Source organism: Lissotriton helveticus, chromosome 2_1, assembly GCF_964261635.1.
Source record: "Lissotriton helveticus chromosome 2_1, aLisHel1.1, whole genome shotgun sequence".
In the NCBI taxonomy this organism is placed as follows: Eukaryota; Metazoa; Chordata; class Amphibia; order Caudata; family Salamandridae; genus Lissotriton; species Lissotriton helveticus.
In genome coordinates this window covers 1,523,463,098-1,523,487,573 of record NC_136059.1, presented here as the reverse complement: position 1 = coordinate 1,523,487,573, position 24,476 = coordinate 1,523,463,098, and the positions used below count along the sequence as shown (strand labels likewise).

Genomic DNA, 24,476 nt, shown 5'->3' with positions numbered 1-24,476 from the left:
GCAAATGCTTGATGTGTTATATAGTTACTTTGGAGGCAGGTCTGGTCATTCCTCAGCCTTTTCTTTTCTCCTGTAGTGTTATAACTAATTAGTTGTAGTATCTCCCAGCGTTAGAACACCTTTTATGGTATTTGTGTGCTTATAAACTTTTAACACCGAGAATCAATTATTTCGGTTTTGGTCCGTTTATAGAATTCTGCTGGAAATCTGTATTCCTCTGCAGCTTTAATATAAGGTAGGTTGCCTACTGCTTGTGCAATCTCCTCTTTTGTTATCTTTCCGTCAAGCAGTGATGTGCCTTTTTCAGCGGGGTATGGTAATTGTATGCCATCAAAAAAGCTGTCCATTTGACCAGGATCCTCCTGAACCTCATGGGTGTACCAGTCTTTGTAATAAGTGGCAAATGTAGATGCTATCCCCTATGGCACCCTGACTATATGTCCCTCTTTGGCCTGTATGGCCGGGGTACCCATAAGTTTTTTAACAGCATTTTTATTTCCATTTTCATAGTACTGCTCATTTACGCTACAGATCAACACATCAGTATGTCCGTTTCATAATGCCCCCGTAGAGAGCAGCGCATTGAGAAATCAACAGCGGGATTCCAATGCACATGCAATTATACTGTCAATAACATTCCCACTGGTTCCTGTGATGGTTTCCTCCACTAGTAGAATGCAGTCAACCACAGTGTGCAGCATAAAGTCATGTTGTATACAAATACTAAGATAAAACACATGAAACAACAGTTTACCCACAGTTTAAACAGTGTGTTCTGAGTGGGCTATCATTTAGCATTATTGTCAAGGGTTCAGTCAGGGGACAGGGCTGGGGTCCCCCTTCCAAAGGTGCTGTTTCATAAAGTAGTGCTCATGTACGCTCATCTTATCCAGTGACTGCACATGCGAAGCACACTCCTTCATATCTGCAAGCAACCAACCACAGATACATCTCCATGTTGAGGCTTCAACCATACTTCCATACTTGTCCTCAGTCAGCCACTCCGTTCTCACTCCCGGATCGTGAGCTCTCCAATGGTGAGTGACTATGGCTCTTAGGGTTTTCAAAAGCATCCAGCACCTCTGCTCATAGTACTCCTGTGTACTTTCCATGCCTGCTCCCCATTGAGTGCCTAGTCTTCTGCCCGTGCCCATTCCCTAAGAGTGGCCTCCCACCAGGCTACTGCTCGGCCAACCGCCGACTTCCAAGTCATGGAGGTCTGTCTCTTGGACAATAATAAGGCCACATCATGGAATCGGTTCCCCACTTTCTTGGGTTTCGAGTGTGGAAAGAAGCCCGACAGGCAAACCTCCACCGCACACGGCACAGCCCAGTCGAGCGTCTCGCTCAGCCTCTGCACCCCTACACCCTCGAAGGAGCACAGGACCAGGTCATATGACAAAAATCTGTCTCTACCAATGTGCAACGAAGACAGCATTTAGCTCACACCCCCCACTCATATATCACAGTCAACCTATTTGAAGTAAAATGAGTCTGATGGAGGTAATTGAATTGAATGACCTTAAAATGGGTATGCCAGCAAGTTTTCTGTGAGTAAGCCAAACTCATTTGCCTATCCTGATCTGAAACCTCCCTGCCCAGTATGCCACGCCATTTTTGCCCGAGGCAATGAAAGGCTTCCGCACCATCCTGTCAAGGGTACTATGCAGCCATTTAAAAAGGTGTCTACTCTTTACCAGGGACAGTATTAAATGTAAGACGTTATGTGTCCGGGGTTCATTCTCCCCCGCATCCCAGAGGGTTGCAAAGGTCCAGAAGGTATGTAAGGAACTGGCCAGAGGGCAAACCATGTGTCTCAGAAAGGAACTCCAACTATATCACCGTGGCGGTCTCATAGCAGTCGCCAACTGTCACCAGCCCTACTTCCGTACAAGCCGCCAGGCATGCCTCTGCACTTATACAGTATTATAAAAGCAGGTTCAGAGGCGAAGAAGCTGTCAAGTAGTGCAATGTTTGTAAGCCACAAAGAGGTGGTGCACTGTCTGTGCACCTCTTGGCAGATGGAAAAAGCTTCCTATGGATCCCCAATATATCTTTTTGCAGTCACTGATTGCACTCTCCTGCAGAGGGATCTGTGCCCCCCTCTTCAAATGCTGAACGATTGCCACTTGCACAGTGAAAGGAGTACTGGTGGCCTTACCCAGCTGGCCTGCCTTTAACCAATGCGCTGTACCCCGGGCAGATGTGTAATTGCGACTGTGGTGGGAACGGGATATTCATAATGATAGAGCACACTGACCCTTTCTGTGCTCTGCACACCTAGTTAAGGTACACTATGGCACATACCAGGGCAGTGTGTCATATCTGTTATATGGATCAGAGATCAAGTGACCTGACACATTAACAGGCTTGAATTTCTCAGTGTTTGCGAATCACCCTCCCATATTCACAAGCCCAGTGGATGCATATAAGCCAGCTCCTGTGGTGCAAAAAAAATTCAATACCTTCTCACTCATTAACAGACTTAGTAGCCTCCTGGATGCATCTCATGGACTTCATTGGCAGTCCCTATTAACAGACTGAATGCATAAAGATCTTCAATTGTGCCTCCCTCTATAGCTGTCTTTGTGAACTCATTGCAACAAGCACATTTTAGTGTACACATTTTCTCAGTGAAGAATTTTCAAATCTTGTTCATTGTAGCTCTCCTCCATGTAAACAAATAAAGAGGCTTCAGCCAGCACTCCTATGTTATTGTTTATTTATTGATAATGCCAGTTTATCTCTTGTCACCCATACAACTTTGACATACACTGACTGGTGCTTAAAATAAAATATTGTTTTGTGGAAGTGGATTTGCACACGTTTAACTCTTGAAAGATGGAGAGTTGTTTTTTCTGTCTATGGATAGACATCCTTCCATTATCCAGTCCTTACTTCTTCTGCTTCTCTGTGGACATAAGAAAAGAATGCATCAGAATATTATATTCGAGAAAAAAGAAAGATATTCAAGAATCTGGGAATATATAGTTGGTATGGTCAAGGCTTTAATAGGAGCGCACAGGCAGAGGAGTGGGGTAAGTAGCGCTGCTCAAACTTATTTTTTGCACCGGCGATTGTCCTTTTACAGTGCGAATGTCACCATGCGCAGCGCAAGAGGATGCAGCTTCTTTCTGCTGCTGAAGTAGATGTTGAACTCGAGCAGCAGCTTCCTCAAAGTGAGCGGCAGGTTTCTCAATGCGAGCGATAGCGACCTGCTGCGACCGCCCATGTTGAGATATCTCGCCGGAAGGTGGTCTAGAGTACGATTTTCCTCACTCAAGCTCGCCAACGTTAAGGAGAGGAAAAACTCCGCTACGTGGAGTTTTTTTGGAGCTCTACTCTCTAAGCGAAGTGGGCAAAACTCTGCAAACTCTGCGAGCAGAGCGAAATTTTAAGCACATAACTAGTTATAAGTAATGTTATATGAACAGAGTCCACTGTGGGGCTCTTTGTAACAAAATGGAATCCTCTTAGTATAAATCAGGGGAAACACACACTGAATGTATTATTGTGGCAGCCTAACAGAATGTTCCCATTTGGGTTGCATAAAACATACAAAGTACAGACGACACAGTACTTAAACGTGTGTGTATAAACATAAAAATTTATCCAAAAGACACAATAAATCGTCCTTGGTTCGTTCTTAGGTCAAGTTGTACAAACAAGCATGTGTGCACAGTATAGCATAATGCGGATCACAAATAATCAGAGAACCAATGGTGATGCAGTATATGCAAGACACCAGCAGGAACTGAAAGGGATTTACCCAGACAGGATTGATGCACTTGCATAGTGCACGTCTCAATCCAGAGTAGCAAAGTGTAGTTATGTGTAGGTACTAGTGGATGAATGTATGGGTATATGGGTGATTAAGCCTTTCACGCTCCTCTGCTCAAGGACATTTACTCTGGGAACCCTCATTCGACTGAGACCTAGCTATTATGACTGATGCCCGGCGGAGCTACCCCAATAGCTATTGAAGAGAAGGGCTGTGGATTCCCTCCTCTGCAGTCTCCTGATGCCCGGTGGAGCTATCAGATAGCTAAAGAGGAGATGAGTTTATGGACTCCCCCCCCCCCCCCCCTCACCCGCCGTCACCAACCCAGCCGGACCTTGGACAGATTTTACCCTTTTCTCTACGTCTTATCTTCCTCCTACCCCTTTACCCTATCCCCTTACCCTTCCTTGCTCCATTCACCTTGTCTCCTATGTTCTTTAAATGCTTTTCTTGATACTTATGTAACTTTAAACTGATGTTAATTGCAACATTATTGTTCCTCATGTAAATCACTCTGATTCCTTCGGGTCTAGCCAGCGCTATATAATAACTCATTATTTAAATATGTTACCATTTTTTACTCTTTCTCTCTTTGTTTACTTCCCTAGCTCCTATCCCCTCTCCCCTGAATCTCTCCCCTTGCCTGCTACTCTGCCTAGCCCCCTGTCCTTCGTGCCCTTTGACTAAGCACTACTTCTCCCCTTATTGGGGAAAGATCCAATATTTATACTCTGGAACCTCAGCGAACCCGCTGAGAGAGTCCACTGCGCCAAGGGAGCCACTCACAGCTGAGGTATGGTATGGCACCCCTTGCCAAAGCACTCGCTCTCCCCTTTTTGGGGAAGGATCCAGTATGTAGGCCTTGGAGTCTCAGAGACCCCTCTGAGAGAGTCCACTGCGTAAAGGGAGCCTCTCGCAACAGAGATAGGGAAGTGATACCACTTCCCCCGAGATCACAGCTTACTGGACTTAGGACGTTGCTTTGAGTCGTCTACCGGTTTGTGTCCCCGTCGCCCTTCTCCTCCTCTCTCCATGCGGTGTCTCTCACCCTCCCTTCTTCTTTCCCACCTTCATTATCTGTCTATTTTCCCTGCTCCTACCCCACTCCCCTGTTTCTCTCCCCTTGCCTGCTTTTGCCCTTATGTATTTGTGCTTATTGTTTTTTCTCGACCTTACAAGTAACTATGTTGCCATGCTCTAATAACTGTGTAACCTTTGTAACGATTTAACCTGTAACTATGATCTGATTCTCATGTAAAGCGCTCTGATACCTCCGGGTCTAGCCAGCGCAATATAAAACCTTTAAAATGAAAAAATTTAAATAAACTACATACGGTCAGTGATGCTGGCTTCAAACCCAGGTGCTCATGCAGATCTGGGTTTGCAGATTGTGCAGCCCATGGTCCTGTGACATGACGCCTGCTTAACCTACTGTTCATTGTCTTTTCCAATGCCGTTCATGATGTGTTGCTGTTGATTACAAAACATTCCTAATTCTTACCTGCACCACAGGGGGCGCTGTACTCTACGATCTCATACTCAGCTAAAACAAAAGCAAGAATAAAATTTATTGATATAGTTAATAGCATAAACCTACACAGTAGCCTTAACTGCACCTCAGACAATGTCATTTTAAAGCATTTTATTTTACACAGCAAAAAATAATTAAATAATAGCAAATTAGATATATTACGCTATTCAAATTCTAAACATATCGATCAAAAATCCTTACTCTTTTCTTAACATGTATTTCATTTTGTAGGGCACATTATTTTGAATCACACTAGTGCAGCATTAGGTGGTTTCAATTTGTGCAGCTCTCAACCCAGAACGCCAATTCCACTGTGAGAAGTTGGCCTGGTATATGCTGTCCACTAATTAAAGTGGGCACCTTGCACCAGTTCAAACAACCCTTATGGTGATTAAGAGGTCAAAGATAACCTTAGAAAGCTATCCTAATGGTGGCTGTGGCAGCAGCCTCCAGGCTTAGTCTTGAAGGCATGTTAAGCAGCTTGTTTTACCAGAATGCAACTGTATAGTATTGGTTAAATGAAAGGAGAACCACACAGTAGTTATAAAAATATGTATTTATTAATATAACATTCTCTAGTACAACACAGTATCTCCTACACAGAGATAATCACAAAGCACACAATACTGTAGCACATAAACAATAGTAAATAGCGCTAATACACAGTGGGCTCCTGGGGGAGACCAAATACACAAATAGCGGTATAAGAACCACGACTCAAGTCAAGACAGTGTCTAGAGGATGTAGAATTGCTGGGACCCCAAGGAACCACCCACGGTGAGTAAGTAGGGACCCCACGGAGGACGGGTGCAGTTTGGGAACACGACTGATTGCTCCCTACATTTCTATGGGGAAGTCGCGGTTGAAGTTTTAGAGTTTAAGGACACTTCCCAGTGGACTTTGAAGAGACCCCGTGGAAGTTAGGAGGTTGGAGAGCCACCCACCCGTGGATACAGCACTACCAGAGTTACCTATCCCAGGAAAGTCAGGTGCATAGGTCTGAAGAGGCATCGGAAACCGCTGTCGAACCCAATGGAGGACTTCGAAGAAGAGCCGCTGCTGGATGGAAGAAATGTGTCAGTTGGAATCCAAAGGTGGATTCTTGTCTAAGAGTACCAGAAAGCAGAGGGGACAGAGTCTGGGTCACCCAGGAGTGTCCTGGGGCTCGGTAGATGAATGCCCACCGATGTCGGGTGCTTCAGGTGCGTTGATGTAGTTCTTTACTCTGCAGCCACTGGGACAACCAGGAGCCGGAAACGAGTTGTCCCACGAAGGATATCGAGTGCTTAGGGGGTCGGTGTCCGACGGGAGCACCAACAATCCTTGGCAACGGCAATCCATGCAGAAGGTCAAAGAAAGTTACAGGTCGGACCAGCAGGGTCTAGGAGACTCACCAAACACAGGGGAGTGAGGGCAAGCCTGGAGCAACCAGGGGAGCCCAAGAAAAGCAAAGTTGGCCCTCAAATGTACCCACTGGCCGAAGGCACAGGAGTTGCGAGAGGACCTTGAGTGATTTCACCAAACAGCAGGTAGGAAATGGTGCAAGAGGTTGGGGCTACTCGGAGCCCAAAGCACTTGCTCGGGAAGCGCCAACAAGCATATGCACTTGCAAATGAACGCAGTGCACAGGGGTACGGGTATTGCAACCCCCATGAGGGATTCTGTCCTCAAACTTGGTAAGAGGGCAGCTCGGACCTCGATAGACATAGAAACCCACCTCCTGTGTTGCTGGAGCCTTCAGAGTTCGTAGGAGCTCAGGAGCAGCAGACTGGTCAGTCGTGATGTGGTGCCTGCAGATGCAGGGGAGTGACTCCTTCACTCCAAGGGATATATCTTCGGTTGTCCTTGATGCTCCATAGGTCCTGCATGGAGCCTGTATGGTGCACGGGCACAGACGATGTTCCAGACTGAGAGGGAGACGAAGTCGGGCTCAAACAAAGACCAGCGAAGTTCAGAGTGTCCAGATGGTCGAAGTTCAGTGGTTATGGTTCAGAATCTTGTCCACATTGAATCTAGGGTCCTACAGCCAGGTAAGCCCTTAAGTAACCATGGGATCCGGTTAGACAGATTCAGGGGACCCACCCAGGGGAGGGTCTAGACAGTGGGGAGGTTACTCCCATGTCATTTGTCCACTTTCGCACCAGAGCAGGAGCTAACGTCTCCCAGGACAGTTTTGACCTGGACTATGCACAGGGACACCAAATGTGCCCCTCATGCAAACTTTCGGTCGCTGGGAAGAGCACCCACCCAGCCCTAATACACGAAATCCTGTCTGGGATGTGGTCACACCTCCCTGTGACAGAATGCCTATTGTTCCACCTTCCTCTGCTCAAGCTTGGCTCAGCAGCAGGAGGATAGAAACGTGTCTCTGATCGGCAGCAACCATTTTGGGATGCCCAGGACTAGAAGGTTAGTACCAGGAACACCAGGGACCTAACGAAGCTCACTTCTTAGGGGTGGAATATTACTTCCCATATGACAATGTTTGACAATGTCGCATAATGCCACTCTATATGTCGTAAATGGTAGCTGCACTAACAACCCAGGAGAAGGGACTCCACTGGCTGCAGGGGTGTTCTGCTCACTTAGAACCAAGCACCCTGCTCTTAGGATTGTTAAGGCCTGCTATAGGGGTGACTTATAGGTTTTAAGTGTAGTGACCCTTAGGTATAGTAAACCTATATCTTAAGTAAGTGGTGCATATACCAACTTACACAGGCTGCAATGGCAGGCCTGTAGTTCCATTTTACATGGCCTCTCATGGGTGGCATAATACATGCTTCAGCCCATGGGAGGCCTCTGGGGTACCTATACCCTGGGTACATGGGTACCGTATATTAGGGACTGGCAAGGGTACCCCAGTATCCAATCTGGAGTGTACCAAAGTAGATAACATAACAGTTTAGGGAGAAAGCAGATAGACTGGGGTCCTGATTAGCAGGATCCCAGTCAGACTAATAAAAAACAGTATCAAATTTAGCAAAAGTAGAGGTAACCATAAGAAGCAGATCCTACTTTCCTACAGCCACTATTTTGGCAACATTATGCACAACCTTCTATTTATGCAGCTCATAGTAGATTATAGATTGCCATGAAGTCAACAAACCGCTGCCCTACGTGTGTTGTTGGTGAAAACGTCTGCCAGGTCCTGTTTACCAACTCCTACCTGTTTTTGTGCACTCATTCACACTAAGTGAAAGAAACAACTTATTTTAACTAGGGATTTCTTTCTGCACTCTGTACCATGACCCATCTCCCCACTGCTGGTGGACATGAGAAATGCTTGAATATTCACGGGATACTCTTCAACCCTTCAGCCGTTCCGTGCGGAAATGTATGTGCTTTTTGGACTAGGAATTTGCTGCTTAGTAGAACCATTCAACCACGTGATTGTTAACTGGCTGACTTCTATTGCCCCAACTGAATTATTAGTGGAAGATGGGGACCCTAGTGTAAGCAATTTCTACAGAAACAACTATACAGCACATGCACACATTAGGAAACATTCTATTTAATTAACTAGCAAAGACATTTACAAAAATCAAAATGAACATTTTAATGAGAAGGTTGGAGCTTTTAAAAATGCGATTTTTAGTTATTAAAAATGAAGAGATGTTAGACTCTAGCACAGGGGACTTGTGCAATAATGAGATCTACTTCTGAACAATGAAAAAGTACTGAGCTACTAATGACTTTCTTTGTTAGTGCTGTAGTGACCACGTCACATATAACCACAATAGTAACCACACCATGCAGGATTATAATAGTGACCACCTAGATGTATGTTACAATAGAAGTGCCAACATTTCGAATCCAGAATACTGATTACATAATATCATGAAGCTACTTATACATTGGTGACTATGGATTCACTGTTCTTAGCTCCATTTTTACATACCTTAAAAATATACACATATATCAAGATAAATAGCTTTAAAGTTATTAATGTAGATACAACTATCCTTACCTATATATATTTACCTTAATGATGTTGTAATTATCAATGCCGGATTCATACACATAGTTTGAGGCTGCCCGACTATCTCTGTCTACTGGTGTCAACTGACACAAGAATTGGCAGAGGGGATGCATCATTCAAGACTCAAAACATTAGAGAGCTGTTTGCTGGGCCTTTACCCCAAAACCCTGACTAGTAGTGTGGGCTCTAAATTTACTGTTCGGGTGAGGGGGTGATCAGGAGAGGGGGCTGGTGCTGACCAGTCGAGCGATTGTCACCAGATGGCTCGCCACACAACAGATGGTAGGAGGAAATTATATAGTGGACGACAGCAGAAGAGTATGCCCTGCCAATGGAAGAACAATGGGGTCTAAGACGTACATCTGTGACCATCATTGCTAACCTTAGTAGAAGGGAGGGAGAGACACTGGAATCACAATCTCCTGCGTCAAGCACAATATGGGCCAGCACTACACACTCACGAAGGGAAGTAGACTGCTGTACAAGGACTGATAACAGGCAGGGTGGGTGCAGATCAAACAAGACATGGCTGCATGCATCCCAAACTGACAGAGAGGAACAGGGGTGGTCCCGGCGTTGGGGTGTTGCCCCACTGATATTTGCCCCTCTGACCCCAGTACATGTGAATAAATATACACAGTAAGGAACAGTTATAATAATTGAGACTGATAAAAAAGCGTGACTCGCGAGTCAGCATTCAGCCGCTGGCACGACTGTGGCTCTGAAGGGGGTGGGACTTCAATTAATTTGTTAGACAGGTTCACATGGGTCACAGGCAATGAGCGCCCGGCACCTAGGCCACAAAGTGCGCATGTCGGGTTGGACAGCTGCCTTTCCCCGGACAGCCTGACATGAGCACTAGAGGCTTCTCTGCTCTGTACATTACTGAGTGGGGGTTGCTCAAAGCTGCACACCCCCCTTCTCCTAATGAGCGGTGAGTTTACCCGCTAAGGCCGTTCCTGGAACTGCTCTTTTGCTGTCAAACTGCAAGGGATCTGCATCAGGACTGGCTGAGAGACACGGTTGCTGGGCCCTAGTCTAGGCTTCTGGTGCACAGTTTGTGCACATAGGGCTGCTGGTTGGGAGGTTCCGCCCACGAAGCAATGACCAATCACTGTAATGGCGTATTGCCAAGCAATGCAGTGATTGGCCATTTCTTCCGTTGCTGGACTGCTGCTCAGCCACTGCCTGTCTCCGTCTCTCCTCCCTCTCGAAGAGCGAGCAGGACAGACTCAGACCACACCTGTGACCTTACAGCTGCTGTGGCCAGACAGGCTTTAGTCGAGCCTTGTGTATGACTGTGTTCACCACCACGAAGATCTGACTCCGGAGTCAAGTGGACAGGCAGTGAGTGGGCTTGGGTCAGTAACAACCAGCCAGTGCCACTCAACCCCGAGCAAATGTTGGTGGCACAAATTATTGTGTAAAAATGTAATATTGTCATTATTGTGTATATTATGTGGAAGTGGAACTGGATACAGGCAGTGATGGTGTCTCAGCAAGTGTTCAGTGGAGATGGGGAGAAGAAGTGAGGTGAGTTTGGGTTCAGTAATGGTCAGTGTAGTTGGTGGTTTGGTCGTCCTATCATTAATAAGAATTGTCTGTATGGAATAGTTGAAAGGTTGGTTTAAACCCTCCTTTCCTGTGTCTCTCGAGCTAAATGATCGATGTTCCTTTGTATCCGTTTCCTGTCTGGAGACTGGATACCTGCAGCATTTGCCACCCTATAAATTCTAACTCAACTTCAGTCACCTAAAACAGCCTGAAACTTCCACTATGTGCCAAGCTAGAGCACTGATGACATACCATGACTTGTAGGCCAACCGTATTCACCATATCTGTCCTTTTTAGCATGCTATATAGTGCTGATCATGTGACAAAACAAAAAGAACATGTTCAAAATGGTTACCAGAATCGTCTGTGTCTACTGTGTCCTGTATTTCAGCAAACTGTGAACAAACCCCAAAAAGACAGCTGTGAGTGGCACAAATGTTATTTGTGCCCTGAGTTGGTAGCAATGCTTACTGACAATTTTGCATACCCTTTGTAGTGTTGAAATTCCAGCTCTATTGGATTTAGCATAGATCAAAGCGTAACTTGGGTAACTAATAATATACACTGCACAGTTTTACCATTACAAATGACTATGCAAGAGGAAAACCCAGCACAGAGCTATATCTCCTAAGATTGACCTGCTGCTGGTATCGTCACCTGTGCTGGCGCTCCAACAAAGCTGCCTTGCGCTTTGCTGGATCTTAAATAGCATGTGCCACTGCACGCCTGTCTGAGTTTTACTAGTGCCGGACAAAGCCAAAGTATATCCGGCCTGGTGACCTAAAGACATGAAGCGAGACGATACAAGGGCCTTGGACGCTTTTGAGGTTTACGTGATGCTACCATTCCCTTGGAGAATCACACCTGAGTCAGGTGTGTTTCATATGTATTTCTTCAGTTCTGACTGAGCTGATGGTGACCCGAGGTCGTATGGTCATTGATTTTGCATCACGTGACATTCATAGAAATCTGGGTCCCCATTTGGCCTATTTCTGGAAATGGAGGGTTACATAAACCAGACTGCGCAGTACGCACTGTTTTGCTGTGTATATTTTGTTTGGCAGATGTCTTAGAGCTGAGGCACATAGTACATATGCACATTGCACATGTCAATGTCAGGAGGCTGCTTGGTTGGTTGCATTTTCATTTATTTACTTGGGAATGAGACCAAAGGTGCTGTTGTTGTTGAAAGACATTCCTCTGTCGAGGTTATTACAGTGAGGACAGTAAAATTATGTTATGCATGTTTAGAACTGTGGTGGCCGGGTACTGTGATGGGACTCCAGTGAGTCCCATGCTCACCACACCACTGGAGTCAAGCTATCCTGGCTGAAGACGGCTGATAGCCAGAAACCGGTCCTATGATGCTTGATTCCGGTCCAGGAAAGACATGGCTTGGCAGTTCGGGCTGGACTGTTCCCATGAGGCACAGGGTCAAGGCTGATTTGCATATGGCCATGTCTGAACTGGGGTGGTGTGGAGTGCAAAGAAACGATGGATTTAGGCCCAGATCTCTGTACTGGGGTAAATGTATGACATTGTTCTGCATTCTGTCCATCAACTGTTGTTTTGCATTTGTCACCCCGAGTGGGATGGGTATGCTCAGACGTGAGTCCCATGCTCTCCACACCACTGGAGTCAAGCTATCCTGGCTGAAGACGGCTGATAGCCAGAAACTGGTCCTAGGATGCTTGATTCCGGTCCAGGAAAGACATGGCTTGGCAAATTGGGCTGGACTGTTCCCATGAGGCACAGGGTCAAGGCTGATTTGCATATGGCCATGTCTGAACTGGGATGGTGTGGAGTGCAAAAAAACGATGGATTTAGGCCCAGATCTCTGTACTGGGGTGAATATATGACATTGTTCTGCATTCTGTCCATCAACTGTTGTTTTGCATTCAGCCTGCATGCACCAGTCAACATTACTAATGCATCTCTCCAGACTTGGCATAGACCTCTCCCTTCACAATCGTATTCTGTCCTCTCTGACGACTATAAGGACTGTGTTGCAAAAGAGCAAGTCATGGTTAAGTATTGTCACTTCACCCCAGATTCCAAATATCACCAGGGATGGCGTGAGGGCCACCTTTTCTCTACAACCATAGAAATATGCTGTTCAGTCTTGTTCCAGAATGTCCGAAGGCACTGACCAGTGTTTAATTTGTAAAAATATAAGTGCTGGGGCTCTCGTCAGGAGGCAGCTTGCACCAGCCCATTTCTCCTATTAACTCCGCCTAAAACCCAACAAACTAGCGACCATGAAAGTGGGAGAGGATGTGGCTTAATGGCGAGAGTTCATTTGAGGGGTTAAGCGTAAGGAGAGAAGACGTTGGGAATGAGATTACTCTGTTACGAGATGAAGGTATGGGAGAAGATTTTACTCAGTTTTGGTTATGCGCATAAGTTAACTAAGAGCATTGTCTAGCATTAATTGTCTAAGAATGCCTGATTGGGGTTCCAAAAGAGAATGCAGGCTAAACACGGGCGGTAATGGTGGGTGTGAGAAGCTCCTTTGGGCACAGGTTTATATCGTGTGGTTGCGCATTTTGAGGAAAAACGTTGGTTATTAGTATAACATATCATGCATTGTTTGTGTATTGTATCACTTGATGTACAGTGGTCTAAAACAAAAACTAATGATAATGTTTTTATACTTGTAGTGAACCCCTGACGAAGGGCTTTGTAAAGCCCGAAAATGCATTGGGTAAATGTGATCAACTACTGAGGATGTTTTATGTAACGTCATGCTTCAGAAAAAGGCCTGGATTGGCATATCTGGAGCAGTAGAAACTTGTGCAATACATAATGCGCCTCACATGTGACAGGATAACAAGTTAAGAGCAATATGACATTTGGAATACCTGAAATAAAAATTGTTGAAAATATCGACAAGTTTGGAGTATTTCGGTCACGAATTGTGGAGTGTGCTGTGTGTCCGGCGTGGGAGTGATACTTCGCTCCCGTTTTTGATGAGTGTTGCCCAAAGTTGTCAACTTCGGAGATGGGGAACCAGGTTTGAGTCTCGGCGTAGGCTCAACATCCTGTGATTCTGAGCAAATCACTTAATCTCCCCATGCCTACCATAAACAAATGTGAATGTGTCCTTAACTGATGCTTGTGAAAAGAGCCGGTGCTGATGATTAGGTGACGGTGCTGAGTACCGGAAACCACCAGCTCAGATTAGAAACTGGCACTGACAAATCCATAACTTATGAATTAGCGTCCCCTTTCCTTCACAATCCTTCAGATATCTGTCATCTTGTGTTTTCCCTATTTTAAATAGTTGGGTTCTAGTGAAGTAGGTTAATTAAAGTTGAACAAGATGGAAACCTGCTCTAATAGCAACCTCACTGGGATATCGGCATGCCTTGGACCAATCTGCATTCTCAAGTGCCCCCAAGTCCTGCTACCATCTGGCCTTTAGTGAATATAGCTGCTATTGGCAATTTCTAGTTTTTTTTATATTTAGATTCATGGTATTTTATTGATTGTCAAATAACCAGTCCCATACTGGTTAAGGTTGTCTAAAGTAATGAGGGTACCAGATAGATTTTGCTCCTGTGCAGCTTTGCTTCATGTCCAAATAAGCAGCAGAGCGCCACTGCATTCAGAGGCCCTTGTCAGTATGGTAAATCTGCAATATATATTTGTGACAATATAGCTTTCATGCATCCAAATAATCCTTTAAAGGTGAACTAAATATGTACAGCAGCATTTGTTCCTACAGGCCATTCTTGTTTTTTAAATGTTTAAATCGCAATTGAGACAGTGTTACCAACTAATCCATCCTTTATATGACCGACATGCCTGCCCCTCTCTGTCCAACAGTGTTCATGAATCCGGTGGTACAGATAGCTGATGAATGGGTGGATTGGAAGCAGTTTTGAATGATACTGACCCTGGGACCTAAGCATACAGGGAACTCACAGATGCTCGCACTGTCGAGGCCTGGGAAAACCCAGGTCTGTGAGGTGCTTTGCCGGTCCCTAAGGTTTCAATTTCTAATCTTTGGATAAATTAATATGTTAGACCAGCTCTACTGTTCGTGATCATAACAAGAATTCATGCAATATCATGTTCTTTGACCAAAGTAAAATTGTATTTCAAACATTTGTTATAGGCAATACTGATTAAACAAAAGTATTAAATGTAAATGACATACAGTTTCCAATTCACTGTTGCTCCATGTCAAAGTATTTACATATTGTATACAACATTGTTAATAAAAAAAAAACGCCCAATACATTTTAGGTTTTAAAAAAACCCTTCGTCAGGGGCAGAATCCAAATGTACATTTATCACAAGATTGCGTGGTTCCGTTCCTTCAAGTAGGCGCTACAACGTAAAAAAGTTGTACCATATCGTTATCCTAATACATCACTTATGAAAAGTGCTAGTTACAGATCAATGATAGGATTTGCACATGAAGAAGAACAGGAGTTGAGAATACAAGTGCAAAGGATGTGAATTACTGATGAAAAAGAGGTGACTCCTGCACCCTGTGATGAAAAATGATCGAGGAAAACGAGTGTTCAAGAGACATACAGCGGGAAACACAGGTCTCCTTACGTGACCCAGCTATTATGAGAGTGTGTTTCAAATGCCACTCCAGATATGCTAATGTGCCGGTTACATGCGAAACAATACATCCCATTGATTTAACGTGCCTGCTGAAAATACTACAGAAGAAACATATGTTACTCACTCTATTGAGCTTGCGCAGGTGAACTCTAAATGGATAAACAGATGTAGTGTTAAAAACTGCCTTGACTGACCATTGCTTAAACATCCCAACAAACATGCTATGACTTACCAGATCCATATTCCAACTGGACTCTGGAGTCATAAATCCACTGGAAGTGAGCGTGCTCTCGCAGATTCCATTCAATAAAGCCTGTGGGAGCATATGGCTTTTAATATTTGTGTCAGTGCAGTGAGGATAGTTTAAACGCCAATTAAATAACGTACGCGAGCTCACCTCAACATCCGCCGGGGTCCTGCAATAAACAACAGAACCTTCGTGAAAACCATGTCTGGTATGATCCATAAGTACAAACCACTAGCGCATCAAGCCGCTTCTCATTTGTTTTATCCAGCGCTAGTAGACACTCACCTAGAAACTTCTGAAACAACCGCCACCTTTCCTCATACACCACCGTGAAACGGAGACACCATAGCAATGCGTCGTCACGTACCGGGATATAACGTTGCACGCGTATCTACATCGATATGTAGCGGCAATAAACTTTATTGAGAAAGAGCTTAACATTGTGCTTGGGTATGAGCGCCTGCAATTTTGATGCCCGTTCGTGCGCATTGACTAAATGTAATCCAGTGCACTGACGATAATATTAGCCAGTGTGATTTCAGAGAAACGCATGAAATCAAAATACCCCAGTATGATGGATATATTCCCTAGGTGTAAGAGCTAATGTAAGGGATAGCAATGTGAAGGAGCCTAAATAAAGCACAAGATGTAAACTTCTATAGTTTGTGTGGTGCGAGTAGTAAAAAAAAAAATGATAGAAAACCATGTGCAAATCCTGTACAGACAAATTTTTAGTATCACTGGATATATGATGATACTACATACGTACATCCATTATTTTCAAAGAAAACACAACATTTCATACTGGCCATTAAGACCCCCAGGAATAATTGTTCCCAAGTATTTAACCCAGAATGTCTCCCTGCGAGACAATGATGTATGGTAATCTTTTCCCACTATGTCATCTACCTTCTCTAGTTTCGAGAACCTGATTTGTGGAATGGTGTGTGATGTATTCACCCAATGTGCAGCTAGGCTCGACGTGAGATGTCTATTGCGAATTGTGCTCTTATGTTAAATGATTCAAGTCTTCACTTTCCTCAAAGTCCTCCCTACGTAGACTAACCCACATGGACACTGAATGGCGTATATGACGCCCTCAGTGTTACAGTCTGATGTGTGCCTCAGTTGTATTTTATGTTGTGTCCTGGGGTGTACAAATGGGTTGCCTACAATTACATTGCCACACTGACCGCAATTCCAACATTTGCGCATGCCCTAAATGTGGTGTTTTTGGTTGTGTTTTTTCTTTTAAGAAGTTCCCTGAGATTTTTTGGACGGTTGTGTGCAAACATACGTATACTGTCAAATATTTTTTAGTGAAATCTGGTTCTTGCGCAATTATCTCCCACCTCTTTCGGATTATCCTTTTGATTTGAGCCGCTTGTGAGGATTGTTTGAGAACAAATACCATACATTGGTTTGCAGATTTAACTGATTTTTGGAGTAAATCTGTGCGTTTTTTTTGTTCCACCCTTTGTTTTGCCATCAGCAGAATTTCATCTGGATAACCTAGAGCCTTGAATCTCTCAATTTGATCATTGATGAGGTTTGTGCTTGTTGTTGCATCTTATGTGATTCTTTTTATTCGAATAAGCTGTGAAAGTGGTAGATGATTTTTTAATGCGATCGGATGTGCTCTGGAATAGTGTAAGGCATTGTTGACATCAGTTGGCTTGCGGTACAGAATGGTAGAAAAGCCATGTGATGTTTTTTCAATCTCGATATCCAAAAACTAGATCTTCTTGGATTGGATGTTATGCGTGAATTTTATCCTGGAATTCCTTTCGTTCATGTCGCGTATGCATTCCTCAAGTATGAATCTGTTGCCTTGCCAAATGACTAGTATGTCGTCGATATATCTAAGGAATAGCGTGGTGTGTTCACGCCATCTTTGATCTTGTAAGATGTGTGTGTCTTTGAAGTATGCCATGAACGTATTCGCATATGATGGGGCTCCTGGAAACCCCATTGAGGTACCCGTCCGTTGTAAGTAGTACTGCTCCTTCCAAACAAAATAACTGTGATATAAAGCGAAATGGAGTAATTCCAATAAGAAGACACCAAAGACTTTATCAATTGTAGAGTTCAATAGTCTCCATTCTACCGCCTCCAGACCTTCATTGTGGGCAATAGACGTAATCACACCAAGGAAGTTCTTGAGTGGAAGATAGGCAAGTTCCGGTGCGACACCATAGACTACAAGCTGGAGGAAGTCTATACTTGGGCGGAGGCTTACGCCCAAAAAAGATTTGTCAAACAAGCAGATAATACATCATCTGAAGAGAGTGTAGACCAAGATCAGGATTTATCATTACAAAGACCACCAGCGCCAGCAATAACATCTCAAACTGGTACTGCCACAGATGAGGTGGGAACCACTTTAACTGATAAAACGTCTTTTTTGGCGGAAGGCCAATCTTCAAATCTACCACCGGACAAAACCCTTCAGCCAAAAGAAAGCGCACCCGGAGGGGATAAATTAAAAAAGGCAACCAAGAGTGGGAGACCCCAACGCAATCTAAAATGGGTAACTTAGTAGTGAACATCTCAACAAGAACATTAACTGCAGAAGAATACAGGATCTTAAACAAAGGAACTTTGTTTGTCTCCATGTACTCTTCTAGTGCAATAGAAACGGATATTGTGCTGTTTAAATTTACTCAAAAATTAAGATTGAAATTGTTCTTCTCCACCATGGCAAATGCAGAAGAAGAAATAACACCTGAAATTTTCCGACCGAAAAGCAAATTCATGTTGCCACTATCACATAAGAGTTTGGATAACTTCGAGATATTGGTAAAAAAGGATCTTGAAAACAGCAAATACGCTAAACCCAAGTACACCAATTTGACCACTAGGGAATCTCGCATCTTGAATAACTTTAGGCAAGATCCAAGCATAATGTTTTCAAGCCACTGGTGAAGGGGGTGCCCTCGTGGTGATGGACACTGGATTCTATGAACTCAAAGTAAATCAACACGTCCATGACCAAGACAATTACATACTGCTAGATTCAGACCCAACTCAACAATTCATAATACTTTTGGAGGGGATTGTAAATAAAGCCGCAGGAGATGGTTTGATCAACTCAAATACCAAAAGATTCTTGCAGATGACTACACCCAAAACACCGCATATTTACATGCTTCCAAAGATACACTTGCATGCTACTGACCCCCTTTTCGCCCCATTGTAGCTGGGTGCGGATCTATACATGAACCCATCGGACGGTTCGTAGATCATCATTTACAACCTCTTGTGCAGAGTTGGGGCACATATGTGAAGGACACCACAGACTGTCTCATGAAATTGAATAGTGTGAGTCATCTCATAGATGATCAAACTCTTTTTTGCACAATAGATGTCGTGGTACTATATACCTCTATTGCCCACAATGAAGGTCTGGAGGCGGTGGAATGGAGACTATTGAACTCTACAATTTATAAAGACGTTGGTGTCTTCTTATTCGAATTACTCCATTTCGCTTTATGTCACAGTTATTTTGTTTGGAAGGAGCATTACTACTTACAACGGACGGATACATCAATGGGGTTTCCAGGAGCCCCATCGTATGCGAATACATTCATGGCATACTTCGAAGACATACACATCTTACAAGATCAAAGATGGCTTGAACACACCATGCTACTCCTTAGATATAACAACGACATACTAGTCATTTGGCAAGGCGACAGATTCATACTTGAGTAATATATTGTAGTGTAGTTCCTATTATCCCAATAGGCTCTGCGCATTGGAATAATATCTTCAATAGTATAGACGTAGGACTGTGGTTAACTATGTCTTCTACTGACGATATTAGACTTAAAGTTTATGTCTGCCAGCTAGCTCAGAGTTCACTAGAAACTTTATCGAATAGGCAAGGAGGAGTTTAACCTCCCTGGATAGACAAGAAGGGATTTCGTTTCTGACAACCATAGAACATGACAACGTTGCTCTCCCCTAATCAAGAGTATATCTCTAGAGCTGTGTGAAAACAAAAGACAACTTATTTTACTCAGTCAGTACGTGCATTCTTAGTTTCACCAGATTGTAGAGAAAAGGAAGAGACGGGCTTGTTCAATAAAAAGGTGTTATTTATTGATCAGTCTCTTTTCTCGTACAAGAGAAATGAATCGCTATTATTGCAATACTTAAGGTTAAGTACGGTGCATACAGTAAAAGCAGAATTATAAAATAATACTGTAAAAGCATTGATATGGTTTCTTAGCCATATGATACTTTAAAATGGATAAAATAGATACATACATATATACATTGACTAATCGTACTCAACTGGTGCTTCTAACTACGCCTACCCCAGTGTACCTGACCTAAGCCTAATACGTGGGCGGGAGTAGATAAGTAGCAGTTTAAGTTAAGTTTGCTTTGCCAAGGGTCTGACTCAAGAATTCTCTGTAAGGGGTTATTCAGTTCTGTACCTGGGATTTAGAAGGCTGGAGGGCTGGTATCTCTATCTCAGGACTTGATATCCCAGCTGCCTGCGAGGGCGGCTGGAAACGCCGGAGCTGGATTTCTCGGCAAGAGAAAAGGCAGCGTCTCTCTCTCAGCGCGTCAAAAGGGAGGGGCAGCGTCCGTGGGCTTTTTCTGCATCAGCTGGGCTCCTCGGCAAGTCGCGCTGCTCCAATCTCGTCACCACCACCGTGTGTTTGCTTAGGGCAATGTCGGTAATATTTATACCTGAAAGGTGCCGAGATTGGCGTAAGGATGGACATGAATACGTCAATAAGGATGTCATAAGAACTGGTCGTTCTTACATTCTTTACTGGAGTTCTTGGCTAAATCAAAACAATAGCTGCGGGGGATTTCCCAGGTTGCTGGAGGTTTGATTTGTTTTGAGAACTCGGTATGCTTTCTATGGGGGCTGGAGGAATAGTGCTTGCTTAATGTGGTAGCATGCGCTATGACCTAATCAGAAAGCGGGTTTCTGTGTCGTTGTATGGCCACTATTGATTTATTAACCGGGCAAGGGTCAGAAGCAGGAATATTGATACAGTTCTCATAGGAAATACATCACAATATACGCAACATGAACAAAAGGAATCCCTGGATAAAATTCACGCATAACATCCAATCCAAGAAGATCCAGTTTTTGGATATCGAGATTGAAAAAACATCACATGGCTTTTCTACCACTGTGTACCACAAACCAACTGATGTCAACAATGCCTTACACTATTCCAGTGCACATCCGATCGCATTAAAAATTCATCTACCAGTTTCACAGCTTATTCGAATAAAAAGGATAACACCAGATGCAACAACAAGCACAAACCTCATCAATGATCAAATTGAGAGATTCAAGGCTAGAGGTTATCCAGATGAAATTCTGCTGATGGCAAAACAAAGGGTGGAACAAAAAAAACGCACAGATTTACTCCAAAAATCATTTAAATCTGCAAACCAATGTATGGTATTTGTTCCCAAACAATCCTCACAAGCAGCTCAAATCAAAAGGATAATCTGAAAGAGGTGGGAGATAATTGCGCAAGAACCAGATTTCACTAAAAAATATTTGACCTTATACGTATGTTTGCACACAACCATCCCAAAAATCTCAGGGAACTTCTTAAAAGAAAAAACACAACCAAAAACACCACATTTAAGGGCATGCGCAAATGTTGGAATTGCTGTCAGTGTGGCAATGTAATTGTAGGAAACCCATTTGTACACCCCAGGACACAACATAAAATACAACTGAGGAACACATCAGACTGTAACACTGAGGGCGTCATATACGCCATTCAGTGTCCATGTGGGTTAGTCTACGTAGGGAGGACTTCGAGGAAAGTGAAGACTTGAATCATTTAACATAAGAGCACAATTCGCAATAGACATCTGACGTCGAGCCTAGCTGCACATTGGGTGAATACAACACACACCATTCCACAAATCAGGTTCTCGAAACTAGAGAAGGTAGATGACATAGTGGGAAAAGATTACCATACATCATTGTCTCGCAGGGAGACATTCTGGGTTAAATACTTGGGAACAATTATTCCTGGGGGTCTTAATGACCAGTATGAAATGTTGTGTTTTCTTTGAAAATAATGGATGTACGTATGTAGTATCATCATATATCCAGTGATACTAAAAATGTGTCTGTGCCGTTGTATGGCCACTATTGATTTATTAACCGGGCAAGGGTCAGAAGCAGGAATATTGATACAGTTCCCATAGGAAATACATCACACCCACTCCACGGAATTTATGTCCATATTTACTAACCTAAGCATAGTAAACATAACATAACTAATAATGAATGTGTATTCAAACCGCCCCAAAATACATTAATTGGATTTAGCGTAACACATGAAAATATGAATATAGTTACTGTATGCATTCAAGCAGTGTAATCATTCAAAGAGGATACACTTTTTATATCAGCACGAATGATTTGCGAAAATAACACATGAAATGGCTCTTAATACAGAAGAAAAAGTGCGAGACCATTTCATCACATAGAAATACAATCGTATGTGTAAATAACCTAGAGGTCGAGGTACTGTCTGCTAGAGGTACCTAAAATAGAAGTTTCTGTTCTCCAAGAATAGTTTACTTTAAGCAGAAGATAAGTGCCTGAAAGGTAAATATTATGGATGTTGGAGAAAAAATTCCTGTTTGCAGGAGCAGACTCGAAAAAATTCTCAGTGGCTTTGTTTTTAAAATTGAAGGCCAAATTCAGAGTTCAGGGAACGCTGTGTGCATGTTTGCTCAAAGTCATTCTTTCTGTTCTGGTGAAAACATCATATCATTTAGATGTTCGAAAAAACAGTCAACAGCTTCTGGTGATAGTACGACTAGGTTGGAAAATGACGCTACCATGCAGTCATGAGCATGATTGCTTTCAGTGATGGTTTGATCAGCATTGCTGACAGATGGTCGTACCTGATCGATGCTGCTTTCATCTTGTACTTCACTACCCTTCAATCGTAGTGGTGAAGTCTCCACGAATGCCGTCATCAGGATTGGTAGCTGCTGGGGACAGCACAATGCATGAGCCTTAACTGGACTCAACAAAGTCTCTGCATCCAATGGCACTTCTGATTGCAGTGTGAGACAGGTGTCCAACACGCATTCCTCGCCGCATAGCAAGCACCTTAATACAGGCATAACACAAGACTGCCACAAGGGTCTGAATGAAAGAAACCAAGTCATATTTAAATCTCGTAGCCGTGCTAGTCCGAGGACTTTAGTTATGCGGTCCCGGTAGCGGATAGCTAGGATCGTTTCTTCCATTGTTGCTGGAGTCATGTCTGTGACCTGGTTTGCCATAGTGAAGCAAAAGTAGTAAAAATAGGACGCCTGCTACTAGTCCCAACAGGAGAGGAAGTCCGCCAAAGATGGAATGGACGAAGTTAGGAAAAATACCCAGGATGGCTTTGAATGGGGTCAAAGCTCCAGAAAAAACTGTCTTAAATACACTTGCGATACCATTTGTATCAGAAATATTTAAGATTTCGTTTAGTATTTCTGTGAAGTGTTGGGGGCTATTTGTTGATAACAGTGAATGAATCTCTGCCGTTGTCCTTGCAACTTGGAGATCATACGTTTCTTTTGATGACGTCAACCTGGTTGGCGTCTGTAGGAGCACAGTCTTCATTCTGCTTAAAGTATCAATTCAAATAGAAGAGAAATTAAAACTGGGCCATAACCTTGCCTCCCTGTCTGGAGTATCGTTCGGGAACAATACTCTTTCACAGCACATGACCCTGGTAGTCACGCTTACGAGATAAGGTTTTCCGGGCATTAAGCCACAACACTTGTGATCTACAATTAGAATGTAACTCCCGTTTGAGAGTCTCATAAAGAATGGTTCTATTTGTGTTGCAGGTGTGCCTAGCTGGTGACATGAAAGGTTATTTGAAGTCCCTTCACAGGCCCCATGCAAATTAATACCCTGACACAGAAGTATACCGCTTAGTGATTTTGCACAATTATTGCCACTAAGAAATACACTCTGTCCTTTATTACTGACACATGTGTGTGTATAGGGCAAGTTCCATGTTGACTTAATGTATCCTTTACCCAACCTTTCATACTGGCCTGCCTGTATGTATTTTTGGCAGTATTGAAACTGGAAAGTCGTTATCGGAATATTTATTATCCCATGTATTATCCATTCAATGACAGGTCGTTCTGACATTGTCAATGGTAATCTCTCAAGTTTTTCAATGCTCAGAATTGTATAGTCAGCACCCTTCTGTGCCAAACTGATTTGTTTATCAGTAAGGTTAAAGATATTAAATAGTGACGTTGTGTTGATTAAACGCCAAGGCACATAGCCTGAACGCAGATTTTGTAACGTCCAGCCAAGCTGTACAATAGAACGTAATTGAGACTGACTGTGTTGTAACATCAGTACGTCTTGCTCTATTATATCGATTGCTGAAGACACAATACTGTCCAGTGAATATATTCTGGAAGACAGAGTCATTAACCCATTGTCCACAACAGAAAGTGATTTTTCAAAATTAATACGGTCAATTTCCCGTATTTTTTCTGCTGTCTCAATTTGAGTTTCTTTCCAAGCTTCGTTATAAGCCGCATATATAGAGGCCGCTATGAAACGTTTTTGACGCTGTTTGCGTGGTCCCATAATGAAATCACGCAAGTCAGCACCTTATTGAAGTAAAGTTAGGTGTTGCTTAATTTCTGCCAGTGTGGCGGTATGTAGCCATTGAAGGCAGAGCTTTCCCACACTGTAAGTAGTTACTATCCCTGGATGTTGTCTCTGGGCGTATCTAGGGTCTGGCCTGGTCAATTTGAACCCCTGTAT

The 24,476-nt window shown here is 43.5% G+C and overlaps 1 protein-coding gene across 1 annotated transcript in view; it reads right to left on the bottom strand.

Moving 5' to 3' along the window:
* Positions 1 to 2,705: 2,705 nt before the first annotated feature.
* The window catches only part of LOC144818753 (alpha-2-macroglobulin-like), a 1,363,397-nt gene continuing 1,341,626 nt past the window's right edge, over positions 2,706 to 24,476 (bottom strand). Inside the window, exons 36-37 of the mRNA XM_078676468.1 lie at positions 5,283 to 5,324; positions 2,706 to 2,911 (exon numbers count right to left, since the gene is read on the bottom strand). Of these exons, the coding sequence (XP_078532594.1) occupies positions 2,895 to 2,911; positions 5,283 to 5,324 (59 nt within the window). The 3' untranslated portion in view covers positions 2,706 to 2,894. The remainder of the gene's footprint in view (positions 2,912 to 5,282; positions 5,325 to 24,476) is intronic.